The sequence below is a fragment of the Triturus cristatus genome, chromosome 2_1 (assembly GCF_964204655.1).
Source record: "Triturus cristatus chromosome 2_1, aTriCri1.1, whole genome shotgun sequence".
Classification (NCBI taxonomy): domain Eukaryota; kingdom Metazoa; phylum Chordata; class Amphibia; order Caudata; family Salamandridae; genus Triturus; species Triturus cristatus.
The window spans coordinates 584,272,133-584,286,543 of record NC_140581.1 but is presented as its reverse complement, the minus strand read 5'-3'; the positions used below and the strand labels follow the sequence as shown (position 1 = coordinate 584,286,543).

Below are 14,411 nucleotides of genomic sequence, written 5' to 3'. Positions count from 1 at the left end.
CCGATTTACTTCTAGACAGGAACATTGATATAATGTTCCTGACAGAGACCTGGATGGATAAAACATCGGATCCAGATCTTGTGATAGCCGTCCCAAAGGGATTTAAAGCCTATAGGCTGGACAGAACAGGCAAAAGAGGAGGTGGGATAGCTATAATTGCCCGGGACACTCTCAAAATCCGCATCACGGCAATACCCACCACAGCATGTGAGGCATTCCAGTTTGATATCTACCTGTCTCCTTCTTATAACTTCAGAGGCATACTATTATATAGACGGCCAGAAATTCGGTTTGGATTTCTCACAGAAATTGCCACTATCTTAGAAGCCTTTGCAACCGAGAAGTCTATAACACTGCTAGGAGACTTTAATTTCCATCTGGACTGTAATAGAGATAAAGACACCATATCCCTACAGTCGGAAATGGAGGTCTTCGGCCTATCACAGCTGGTGACGGGACCTACCCACAATGCAGGGCATACATTAGATGGAATATTTACTAATCTAGATAATCTGCTAATTACTGACGTCCTCCCAATGACTTGGACTGACCATCACTTGGTACTAGGTACTATAAAAATTAGTGAAACCTCCACTGTTAAAACACCTACCCCCAGACAGGAACCTTTTAAGGTATGGAAAGATATCAATATTCCTAACCTTAAGGTAGCACTAGACAACTCTAAGCCTACCTTGTCTACTGATCCAGAAATAGCTACAAAGCAATACCAAGCTTGGCTGGACCAGGCTACTAACAAATTAGTACCAGTTAAACGAATGTCCAGGAATAGAAGTTCCCCTTCAGCACCCTGGTATACAGAAGAACTCAGAAAACATAAACAGCTATGTAGAAACAAAGAAAGACACTGGAGGAAAAACTATGACGATGAAAGCAAACATATGTATAAGGAGCTTCAAATTCAGTACAAACACTTGATCATAGAGGCCAAAAAAAAGTACTACAGCGAGCAAATCGAAAGTGCAAAAAATTCTAATAAAAAGCTCTATAACATAACCAAACAGCTTGCAGGAGGTGTTCCTGACTTGAATCCCCCTTGTTCACAAAGTTTCTGTGACTCATTAGCATCCTTCTTTTTCACTAAAGTGAATGATATCTTCTCAGCATTTAACTCCGCTGATAATCAAAGCACCGATGATATAATAACGCCACATACTGACAACATCTTTCCACAGTTTGCGGAAATCACAGAAAACCAAATCCAGGACATCATCAAATCCATTAAGTCCGGCTCAGCATTGGATCCTTGTCCCTTGAAAACTCTCCGCCCATTAATGGACACAGTGGTTCCAGTTATAACCCAAATTTGCAATCTAATGTTCCACACAGGAATCTTCCCTACCCCTTTAAAAAAGACCTTACTTAAGCCACTTCTGAAAAAATCTGGCCTAGATAAAACGGAGTTAAAAAACTACAGGCCTATAGCTAACCTCCCGTTTCTAGCCAAAATAGCAGAAAAAGCCATGAATACTCAACTTGCGGAATTTATCGAGCAATACCATCTGCTCGATGAAACCCAATTTGGATTCCGCAAGTTTCATGGAACAGAAACGGCGCTTATCAAAGCGGCGGATGACATCCGATTAATCCGAGATCAAGGAGGCTCAGCACTGTTGGTGCTTCTAGATTTATCGGCCGCCTTCGACACGGTCGACCACAAGATCCTGGTCGACCGTGTTGAAAAGATAGGCGTGCAAGGCCTAGCTAAGAAACTACTGGCATCTTTCCTGACGGATAGATCCCAGGCAGTCACCCTAGGACAATTCGAGTCAGCAGAGTTGTCCTTGCCATGTGGGGTACCTCAAGGTTCATCCCTTAGCCCGACACTATTTAACATCTATGTGTCGGACCTCGCTAAAACCATCAAAGCGCATGGGATGAACCTTACCTCATATGCGGATGACACCCAGTTGATTCTGGCCATCAGAGATGATGGGGAAACAGTAGCGGAGAGTTTTAAAGCAGGCATGCTGGCCATCGGACAGTGGATGTCTGCAAACTGTTTAAAACTGAACTCCGATAAAACCGAGGTGGTAACCTTTGGTCATCTTAGTCCTAACTGGTCCTCCGTATGGTGGCCGTCATCCTTTGGAGCCTTGCCCAAACCAACCACGAAGGTGAGAAACTTAGGCGTCATTTTTGACGACAACTTGAACTTTATGGCTCATGCCAACCAGACGGCCTCCACAGCGTTTTACAAATTACGCCTGGTAAAAAAGATCCTCCCATTTCTCCCCAAAAGTGTAGGCAAGACATTAGTTAGTGCCCTAGTCCTGTCTGCATTAGATTACTGCAATGGCCTGTTTGCCAATGCCCAAATCAGGGTCATCAAGAAAATGCAGACAGTACAGAACGCAGCGGCCAGACTTCTCTCGGATATCCCCAAATTTAAACCTATAACTGATACCTTGAGAAGCTTTCATTGGCTCCTTATCAGGAATAGAATCAAATTCAAAACATTGTGTATTGTTTATAAATCGCTACACCCACAAGCCCCTCAATTCCTGAGAGACCACCTTATTCCTTATATTCCTCCTCGACCACTCCGTTCAGCCACGCTGAACGATCTGGTGGTACCCCGGACTAGACTAGTCAACTGGGGAGACAGACGTTTCCTGGTTGCCGCCCCAAAACTATGGAACACACTCCCTCAATCCATCAGATCCAGCCCAAATCTCCTGTCATTCAGAAAGAAGCTGAAAACATGGTTGTTTAACCTCTAAGAGCCAGAAGCCAAGCATAGGAGAGTTCACAATAGTACAGCGCCGAGACGCCTGCGGGCATTTGTTCGCGCTTTAAGAAATGCTAAAAAATAAATAAAATAAATGGCGCGACCAGTTTCCCATTCTTTGTCCTGCAGCTCCCTCCCGATGTCTCGTTCCCATTTGTCCCTTATTTGAGTGAGCAGTACTAGTAGGTGGACCCTCAGTCCACGATGTAGCCAGCGTGTCAGGTGTTTACCACTGCCCATCACGTGCACCGCTTGTATGAGTTTGTGGGTGCTCGGTTCGGTTCCATCCCAAGCCCAGTGTAATTTGACATATCACAGTATACTTGCGTTCATAAGAAAGGGGGAGTCTGTCAGTCCGTGTACTTGTATAAAATCCTTGTGGTTTAACAGCATACCATCCCCGAACAGTGTTCGCACCGTGTACACCCCAGCCTGATCCCATGCCTTGCAAGCGTCTGGAGGTCATTGAACCCATCGGGGTAGGGAGGCCTAAAAGTGGTATGTTGAGTGCATATGGTATAGCATTTGATGAGTATCGGAGGGCTAGCTTCCAGTATATGAGTGCAACTTTTAATAACATCGGGGCCTGGGCTGGGCTGCGCACATTTGGGTATAATAATGCATGCAAGGTACCAAGTTTAAGCATGCAGGGTGTGTTCGCAGTCTCGTGCAAATTACGGGCTGCTAGCCAGTACGATAGCCATTGCAGCTGGCTGGCGTAAAAATAGGCCTTAAAGTCCAGGGCACCCTGCCCTCCGCGGTCTGTCGGGCGTTGCATTTTGGTCAGTCCCAAACGCCTACGTCCACTCCCCCATACCAGTTCAGTGAGTAATACATTCAAGCTTTTAAAATAGGGTGCTGCTATGACCAACGGTTGGTTATTGAAGTAGTATAATAGTCTCTGGAGTATTACCATTTTAGATATGGCCACGCGTCCGGCCACTGTGAGGGGTAGAGACGCCCAGAATGATACTTGTGAACGCATGCAGGAGATGGCCATCTGAAGGTTCCCCTCAGGCAGATCTGGTGTTTCTCTGCATACTTGGACCCCTAGATATTTAAAGGTACGGGGTGCCACCTTGATCACTTTGTCTCATAATATGACACTTTGGGTTTGATGGTCGCTCTTGAAGAAAAAGGAATATGACTTATTGATGTTTATGGTCAAACCTGAGATCCGTTCAAACTTCATAAAAATCTGGGCGATGTGTTGCAGGTCAGCTTTCAGATCTTTGACATACAGCACTATGTTGTCTGCGTAAAGCGACAGTGCATGTAATGAAGGTCACACCGGGATACCCCAGTCTAATGCCTCCTGACGCATATGCTGCACTAATGGCCCCAATGCAAGGATGAATAGTATCGGGGATAGGGGGCATCCTTGCCTTGTGCCTCTATGTATTGCATATAGGCTTGAAATGTACACTCCAGCACATGCCCTCGTAGTGGGGGAGGTGTATAATAATTGGAACCATTTTATATAGAGAGATAGGCATCGGGGCTCGGCTTTGGGGCTTCTTGCTTCCTTCCTTAGTGAACGGGCACTGACCGTGAAGCTTGGCCAATTCTACTCAGCCCCTAAACCTCTGCTGTGTGGTGTTCCTCAGGGCTCCTCCCTGAGCCCAACGCTATTTAATATCTATGTTGCTCCACTCGCTAAGGTTGTGAGATCCTTTGGGCTAGAGGTGCTGTCCTATGCGGACGACACCCAAATAATGGTGTCCATCTCGCACAGTATAAGGGATTCTGCTCTTAACTTCAGGAGCTGCATGCAGGCAGTTTCTTCCTGGATGGTGGATAACTTTCTGAAATTGAATGGAGAGAAGACTGAGGTCCTGATTTTTGGTAGTAAACAGGAAATCTGGTCTAGTGACTGGTGGCCGGACACGCTTGGCATCTGTCCCTGTCCGGTATCCCATGGTAAGAACCTTGGGGTTATGGTGGAAAATTCACTCTCTCTCAATTTGCAGGTCAGCAGGACAGTCTCCTCCTGTTTCGGGATCATTAGGATACTCAGAAAAATGTCTCATTTCCTCTCCTTTGATGCACGCAAGCAGGCCGTCATTGCCCTGGTAACATCCAGATTGTACTATTGTAATGCACTTTATCTGGGCCTTAATAAGGGTCTAGTGCGGCGCCTGCAGTTGGTGCAGAATGCGGCGGCCAGGCTGGTACTGAACCTTCCAAAATATCACTCAGTCACAGCCTCTATTAAGCTGCTGCACTGGCTTCCTGTGGACCGTAGGATCCTCTTCAAGACCCTGTGCCTGACTCATGAGGCCTATTATGGCACAGGCCCAGAGGGGATTGAGGCTATTGTCCATCACTATGTTCCCAGTTGGCTGCTCTGGTCCTCATCCAAAAATCTGTTAACAGTACTGAGGTTCATGAAGGTCAAATGGGGAGGGAGAGCCTTCGCCACGGCTGCTTCTAAACTGTGGAACTCCCTCCCGGTTGAGCTTTCGAGCCAGGTGTCCCATTTGCTTTTCCGCAAAGCCTTAAAGACCTGGCTTTTTTCTCAGACCTCGGTATGAGCATGTCTTTCTGTCTGCACCCCCAGTTTCCGCATACAGCGCCTTGACGCCCTTGGGCTAAGTCCGCGCTCTACAAATTTTATATTCATTCATATACCCTGAGGGGAGCCCACATTTCGTGTGGGCGGCCAACATGTATTCCTAGCCAAAGGTGTCAAACGCCTGACTCAGGTCTCGTGATATACATCCGGCCGCCCGCAGGTTGTTAGGAGTGGCGCTCATCACATGGTATTGCCTTCTAATATTTAACGATGTACTCCTACCAGGTATAAAGCCACACTGGTCCATATGAATGAGCTCTGGTAATAGTGGCAACAGGAGTTGGGCCAGTATTTTGCTTAGTATTTTCAATTCAATGTTTAGTAACGACAATGGCCAATATGCTTCAATATCGGTATCGCCTCTTCCCGGTTAGGGGAGGGATGTCACCAGTGCTTGCACCGTTGTGGGGGGCAACCTACCCTTTTGCAATGCCGTTTGATAAATACGTTGGAGCTGGGGTGCGAGCCGTGTTGCAAACATCGAGTAGAATTCAGTAGGGAGCCCGTCCATGCCTGGTGTCTTGTTACGTGGGAGGTTTCTTATTGCCTCCTTGATTTCGCTATGTGTTATTGTGCCTCCAAGTCGGCCCTGTTCTCAGCCGATATCTGTGGAAGTTTCACGTTTTGTAAAAAGTTGGCTATCCTCTGCTGGTGGGATGACTGGGGGGCGGACTATAGGGCTTCATAGTAGTTAAGGATTGATGTGTTAATTCCCTCTGTGTGGTAACACGTAAGCCTACAGAGGTGTTAATTTCTAATATTGGGGGCGGGGGTTGTTTGGGTATTCGTGCTATGAGAGTGCCTGGCTTGTCAACTTCTGTGTGTAACCTCTGTATGTATGCGCAATAGTCTATTACGAGCAGGCGTTCCAATAAATCAGCATATTCAATGCGTGCGTCCTGTAGGACTTGAGCTTTCTCTGTTTCTAGTGCTGCCTCACGCTCTAGCCTGTTTAGCCCTTTTTCTACATGCTGTAGCTTCCTGTGTACTAATTATTGAGCCCCTACTGTTGTGCTAATTGATGTCCCCCTAATTACTTTTTTTAAAGCTTCCCATTCTGGAAGAGTGGAGGAGTACTCCTGGATGTAGTTGTCTATTGTTGTGGCCAGAGTGTCCCAGAACACACTATCTTCCAAGGAGCGGGGCTCCATTCTCCACATTGGTACTGATGAGGGGACACAGCCCCATGCTAGAGACATTTCTAGGGGGTTGTGGCCTGACAGCGTTTTCCTAGGTGCGTGGTGTGTAGTATTTTGGGTAGGAGTGCAGTGGTGCAGACAATGCGATCTATGCACGTGTGTAAGGAGTGCGGTGGTGAGTAAAATGAGTATTCACGCATGCCAGCGTTTTTACAGTGCCATACATCAGGTAATGACCATTCTGTGACTCAAGTACCCAGGGCCTTTGCTTGGCGGACCGCTGCTGCACCAGGTAGGGGGGGATGTGAGCAGTCCAGTGATGTGTCTAATACTGCGTTAAAGTCTCCCCCTAATATCCACTGGTAATTGGACCAGTCCGCCAGTGCCAGATTGAGTTCCGCAAGAAACCTGTCTTGATCTGTGTTTGGGGCATAAACGCTACCCAGGACCACTGACCTGCCGTCTAGATTACCCTGGACCAAGACATATTGTGCATTACTGTCTATTCACTTCCCTTGGACCTCAAACAGTACCCCTGTTTTTATCCATATCATGGACCCCCGCATGGACACGGAGTAGGATGTGTTGTGTACGTGTCCCCTCCACTTCTTTTGCAATTTTATGGCCTCTGCATTGGTTATGTGGGTTTCCTGCAAGTAGGCAATGTGTATCTTACGCTGACGAAATTGTGCGTGTATCCTGTGCCTCTTAGGTATTGAACCCATGCCCCAAACATTCCACGTGGTTATGTTAAATGACCCGGCTGTCTCCATGTGGGTGGTGCTGGTCTGGCTGTGTCCTCCCGTGAGGATGACCTTAGAGGGGTCCCTGCCTATGAAGTGAATGAAAGGTGCCTAGCAGTGGGTCTTCTAAGAGACTGTGAATACTGAATACCCAATACACAGTCCGACATTTTAACGATGTCTGACCAAACTATTTCAAACCAACATTGGAACATTTAGAACAATTTGTGGGCCTTCGCTCTTGGGGTGGTGCTAGGCCAGCGCATGGAGGCATGCGCAGTGTGCCTTTTTGTGCTACACTATTCCAAAGGAGGGGGAGCCGTCTGCAAGGCCGCCTTTATACTATGTGGAGGACTCGCCATCCACCTCCAGCACGAGCGACCCCCTCCCAAACACTGTGCACCTCCACTTCCAGATCCGGACCAGCCCTAGAACCACGCTGCACGGGACACTCACCTACAGACCCCCTGGGCCTCGTGCCTCTCCCGCCACCACCATTGCCGACCTCGTCGCACCCCACGCCATCGTCTCCACGGACTACATTCTCATTGGAGACCTGAACTTCCACCTCGACAACCTCAGCGACCCCAACTCCACCACCCTCCTGGACAACCTCACCAACCTCGGACTAAAGCAGCTTGTCACCACCCCCACCCACAGAGCTGGACACATCCTCGACCCCATCTTCTCAGGAGGGACACACATCCATTTCAGCCACACCATGCAGCCCCTCTGGACTGACCACCACTGTGTACACTTCACCTTCAACACCACCACCGCACCCAAGCCCGCCCGCGCCTGCCACAAAGGAACTGGAACAAAGTCAAAGAGGTACACCTCAACGCCACCCTCCTCCACGACCCCCCCTCTCCCACAACCAACGCCAACTCTACAGCCAAAGAACTACACTTCTGGATCACCAGCTGCGCAGACAAGCTCACACCCCTCTGCCACCCTGTCAGACAACGCCCCCTGAAGGCCGCCTGGTTCACCACCTACCTTCAAGAAGCCAGGCGCTCCTGTAGACGCCTCGAGAAACTCTGGAGGAACAGGAAAACCTCCGAAGACCAGAACACCTACAGGATCGCCATGACTGAATACCACCAGCGCATAAGAGACACCAAAAGGACTTTTATCAAGAACAAAATCCACACCAATGCCAGTAACACAAAAGAACTCTTCAACGTCTTACAGCAGTTCACCAAACCCCCCAGCAAAGCCACGGACGTCACACCATCCCAGGACCTCTGCAACAAGCTCAACTCCTACTTTCACCTGAAAATCAAGGCCCTCTACGACAACTTCAGCGAACAGACTCCAGACACCACCCTTCTCTCCACCACCGACAAGCAGCCCACCATCACCACCTGGAAACTGGCTACCAACGAAGACACCGCCATGACCATGAAGAACGCCCACTCAGGAGCCCCCACGGACCCCTGCCCGCCGCGCATCTACCACAGAGCCACCGCCGCCATAGCACCCGAACTATGCAGGAGCATTAACGCCTCCTTTGAATCCGGCACCTTCCCCCACTACTGGAAGTGGGCAGAGGTCAAGCCCCTCCTCAAGAAACCCTCGGCCGACCTGGAAAACTACCGGCCCATCTCTCCTTCCCTTCACAGCCAAAGTCACCGAGAGATTCGTCAACGGCCAGCTGACTTCCTTCATCGAAGAGAACGCCATCCTCGACTCCTCCCAGTCCGGATTCCACAGCAACCACAGCACCTAGACTGCCCTCCTCGCCGCCACCTACAACATCCGAATGCTACTCGACCAGGGCCACACTGCGGCCCTCATCCTACTAGACCTCTCCGCAGCCTTCGACACCGTCTCCCACCGCACTCTCACCACCAGACTCCATGACGCTGGCATACGGGGAACTGCCCTCGACTGGATACGCTCTTTTCTCACCGACAGAACTCAAAGAATCAGACTCCAACTGCGGAGTACTCCAAGGATCCTGGCTCAGCCCCACGCTCTTCAACATCTACATGGCCCCGCTCGCCGACATTGTTAGATAGCATGGGATCAGCATAGTTTCCTACGCCAACAACACCCAGCTCATCCTCTCCCTCACGAAGAACCCCGAAGACACCAAACTCAGCTTCCAGGAAGGAATGAAAGACTTGGATGCCTGGATGAACAACCTGCCTTAACCTCAACTTGGAGAAGACAGAGGTCCTCGTCCTTGGACCCTCCTCCACTGCCTGGGACCACACCTGGTGGCCTTCTGCCCTCGAAAACCCACCCACCGAATCAGACCACGCCCGAAACCTCGGCATCATTCTAGACTCCGCCCTCACCATGACTCGCCAGATCAACGCCGGCGCCTCCACCTGCTTCAACTCTCTCTGCATCCTCCACAAGACCTTCAGGTGGATCCCTCCGAATGCAGAAAGACCATCACCCACGCACTCATAACCTGCTAACTGGACTACGGTAAATCCCTCTATGCCGGAATCATCAAAACCCTGCTACACAAGCTCCAAACCATCCAGAACACTGCAGCCAGACTCGTCCTCGGAACCCCTCGACACGAGCACATGACCCAGCACCTACGAGATCTCCACTGTAGAAGAGAGTAACCTTCAAGCTACTCAACCACGCATACAAATCCCTCCACAACATCGGACCCAAATACCTCAACGAAAGAGTCTCCTTCCACGTACTCAAAAGGAACCTCCGCTCTGCCGACCTTGCCTTGGCAGAGACCCCGCGCATCCAGAGAACCAGAACAGACCTTCTCCTACGTCACGGCAAAGACCTGGAACGAACTCCCATTTGACATCAGACACTCCCCCACTCTGCACACTTTCAGGAAGAGCCTCAAGACCAGGCTCTTCGACTGATCCGGAGCTGCACCCCACCCCCCTCCCCCCAGCGCCTTGAGACCCACACAGGTGAGTAGCGCGCTTCATAAACCCCTGATTGATTGATTGATGTGCTGAGTTGTAATGGGATAGTTTAACTGTGGGAAGACCAGGGATTGTGGGTGTCACAGAGTACCTTTTTCCCCAATAACAAACTATTGTACTCACACTGCACCACCCTCTGTCTGCATGTTATTGAATGTCCCCATCTGAGTAGTATGTCTGGTAGAGTCAGTATTGAGCGAGTTATAAATGTTCCATAACACATCACCATCGTAGAGCGTGCACGAGGCGGCTGTTCAGTGGTCTTCTACTTAGAAAGTCATCCGCCGTTTGTTGCGTTATGGTTGGGAAAAGCAACAAGCTAGTTTTGGAGTCCGAGTGGACCGGAGTGCTAGTGGAGGATTCATTGGTGGACACAAGGTCCCGCATTGTTTACTCCGCAAAAACTTTTACAACGCAGGGCTTTACACCACAAACTATTACAACGCATTCCCATTACAACGCCCCAGTGGAGTTAGAATAGTAAATTGTGTTGTAATGAATTGCGTTGTAAAGTCCTGCATTGTAAAAGTTTTTGCGGAGTGAAAAACGCGGGGTAATGGCCCGCGTTTTAAATGCGTGCGGAGTAAAGTTTCCTATTCCAGGGGGCCGCCTTGTTGGTAGCCGCTTCCGAAGTTGGGAGGAGGCTGGTATCACTTGAATGGGAGACCTTTCTGCCAACAGACAACTACTGCCATTTAAGGCTCTGGTGGAACAATATCCCTTCCTAAGGGCCACTTCCTCCATTATGCTTCCTTCTAGGGGGTGCTGGAGAACATGGGGGGATTGTGGGCCCTGAACCCGACACTCATCAGCTCCTTTAAAAACTCTACACTATGGGCCAATTCCCTGGCTTACTGGGGCCCTTCTTGCTCTGACACCCTCCAACCCCCCCCCCCCCCTAGCCTGTACAACCCCCCCCAGCCCGGCCCACAGACATGATATCTCATCTTGCTTTGGGGGGTGACACCCCTTGAGTTTATTGGTGGTATATGTATACGACCACTGCCCCAGTATGCATATAAAGTTATGTCTTTGTTGAGTTGTATAGCTTTTGGGAGAAAACCCCAATAAAAAGACTGGTTTAAAAAATAGGTCACTTTTATTGGCGCAAGCACTAGACTGAGAGCTTATCCTGTATCTTGATTCCCTCTCTCAATCAATTACTAAACGTCATGGCCAGTTTGACATTGAGCTCGGTGAGTCAGTGAGAGCCAGTGAAAGTGTCAAACTGCGGTCTCGGGTCCCTGCCAGGTGTGTCACGAGTGCACTGCTGCGGCAAACGCGTGCCTTGAAGGATAGTCCCGCGCGCACTCTTTCAGAAAGTGCACCCTTTGTTGAAGTTATTGATATTCTTTCCATAGGGGAATACTGAAATCATGAATTGGCTTGTAATTGCGAATACGTTATTTGGATGTGCATTTACTAAGCAGGAGCACACATATGTAAAATGATTCTTTAAGTAGGATAACGTTTTAGAATTCTTTATCACTATTATTTTAATGTGATCGTCTCGTGGGACTAGTGGCAGGTACTTTCATTATTATACCTTTTTGCAGTCATCCCAGTGGAACATGGAGGCATGCATCGCCCAGTTTGTGGGGTGTTGCCAAATATCTGTTAGGTGAGCAAAGTCTAGGCCCAGATTACCGTTTTACATGTGACACTCTGGCATTGTTTTCCCCGATAATTGGCAGTATTTCCTTGTGGGTGCTAGTTGGTGCTGAAACTACGGTTGACATTTCCTCTTAAGCTAACCTTATGACCATTTTCCCGCAATTAGAAAATGGATAGCTGTTGATGCTCCTTTTTCTTGAAACAATTTAAGAGACGCAAACTCCATATTTTAATATGAAAGCCCACATTTTGAAAGCTTCACGAAATACAACTGGTTCTCATGGTGTTTGTGTCAATTACAGGGCGTTTGCAAAAGAAATACTCTGCATCTTCCCACGCCCCTGCTAATCTATAGGCCTTGTTCTGAGAGAATGTCTGGTGCAAAGCGATGTTGTGGTGTTAGAAAACGAGGGTTTGTTTAGATCTGGAAATGGAAAGAAGCGTTCAGAGTGCTACTTGCTGTGACACCACGTCAGCGAACCTTTCAGCCATGCAGACACCAGGCAACTGTCTGCCCTGTGTGAGTGTGAGGCTGTCACTTTGTTCCTGCTAAATACAGAGGCGTGTATCGCCGACGTCTGATGGAATACACTGTACAGGAGCTGGGGTCCCTCGCTTCTGCTGCCCCTGCTGGGCTTCTTCTGGAATAATAATGACCTAAAGTAGCTGGGATTGTGTGCTATCAGCTGCCATCGTTCACAATTACAAAATGTAGCCCTAGAAATTGACTCCTTTATGCAATGTACTTCAGTGTGGAAAGGCCTCTGCATCTGCTAGCTTCATGTGGCATCAAACGTTAAACTCCATGGAGGTTGCGTTTTAATGACTTCTTTCTGCTCTCTGTTTCAGACTTTACAGAGCTCGCGGCTCAAGCAGTTTCAATTGTCCTCGCCAAGTTACCTTCAGTAATTGCGAGCCTGCTCCCGCCAGTGAAGTACTTCTTCTTTGTGTCTGAGCGGAAAATGTCAAAACACCTTCCCAGGTCCAAGGAAGCTGGCCTCCTTGTGTGGACTACACTCACAACCATGAGTCAGGTGCTGAAGGACGGAAGCTCTGCAGAGCAGGTCACAGGCGCCCTGCTCAGCAGATGGAGCCTGGAGAGGCTGGGCACAGTCAGCGCCTGCTTGGAAACTATCCTGGCCATGCACGAAAGCCGCCCCCAGCACGACGCGCAGAAGGTCCTGCAAAGCATCGAAAAACAGCAGCCGAGATGGATCCAAAACCAGATTCTGAAAGCAAAACGATTGAGCATGGAAGGGTAAGAGCCGCTCTGTGTCACCAAAATATTAGTGTCGTGGCAGTCTTTCCAGAGTATGTACAAAGCTAAGAAATGCATGCCACCTAAATGGTCCTCGATTGCCACTGTGCCAACTGTGAAGATCTATGACACATTTTAAAGTCCATGTTCATCAAATGGTTCACTCATCATAATCCCAATGAAGAAAGTGTGCTGGCTCTGAAAGTCTGTTAATGGGGGTGAAACCGGACCTCATTGCCTTATACAGCTTATGCATAGTAGTAGGTCAGCAAAGGTAAAGTGCAGAAAAACAAGAGATATATTCACTAGAGAGTCTTATACAGGTGACCTCTTGACCTGTCGTTATTTAATGTCTTCACATACAGCTGCTCTAAATGTGCTCTTTCCACCAATGACCCATTACAGATGAGTACAAGTCATTTGATGGTCACTCTCCTGACACTCCCTGAGTCTATTGGCACCTTTTGAAAATTAACATTAAGAAAAATTAATCCGATGAAGATACAGCATCCTAGTACTCTGAAGACACAACTTTCTTAGGTAGGCACAGTTTAGTTTAGTCGAATAGTGACTCGCAAAAATGTCTCAGACACGGTTTGCGATTCCCAATGGGGTCGCAAATTGAATGCCTCATTAATATTCATAAGGTAAGCGCAATTTGCAACCCTATTAGGAATGTCTAGCACTCCCAGGGATGGTGGCCTGCTGGGGTCAGCAGACCACCATGTCTGGGACTGCTTTTTAAATAAAGCAGGTTTTTTGTTTTTTAAATGAAGCCCGTTTTCCTTAAACAAAAATGGGATGCATTTAAAAAAGAAAAATTTAACTTTTCAGTTTCATTTTTTAAGGATAGGCAGTGGTCCCTGGGACCAGTGCCTGCTCCTAAAAAATATTTTTTCACACATTCACAAAGGGGAAGGGGTCCCTTCCCGTTTGCGAGTGGTTTACCACCTCCTTGACGTAGGTGGTAAACTGCAAGTGTTTTGCGGCCGCAAATGTGGTCGCAAAACAATAGTACATGGCAGTGAGTCTCGCTATTTGGAAGGGACGCCTCTTCCTAATAACGAGAGTCGCAAACTCTAGTTTGTGAGTCAGTGACTCGGTAAATAGTGTTTGTGTATGCCATGTTCCTTTTTAGGTCTCGCCTACACAGCGCGCATGCGCTGTTTGGAAAAAGACCTTTAGTAATCGACTCAGCTTTGCAGGCAAAAACGTGCACGCGTTGAATTGCTTTGAATGGCAGCGCTTGCACGTTTGGCGATTCCCTTGCGGGAGCGAGCTTTGACAGATGGTTCCTGCTCGCTCTCGCAAGGGAAACAGGCGCAGACCCCCTCCTCTCTCCCCTCCCCCTGCTGCCTCCTCCTCAAACTTCCCACCTGCCCTTGTTTGTAGATGGCGTTGACATCAGCAGGCTA

The 14,411-nt window shown here is 48.6% G+C and overlaps 1 protein-coding gene across 3 annotated transcripts in view; it reads left to right on the top strand.

Annotated features, from left to right (window-relative positions):
• KIAA0825 (KIAA0825 ortholog) overlaps window positions 1-14,411 on the top strand; it is a 2,097,552-nt gene that overhangs the window by 1,264,152 nt on the left and 818,989 nt on the right. For all 3 annotated transcript variants that reach the window (XM_085632475.1, XM_085632476.1, XM_085632477.1), the window contains exon 17: window positions 12,588-12,996. In XM_085632475.1, coding sequence (XP_085488601.1) covers window positions 12,588-12,996 — 409 coding nt within the window. The remainder of the gene's footprint in view (window positions 1-12,587; window positions 12,997-14,411) is intronic.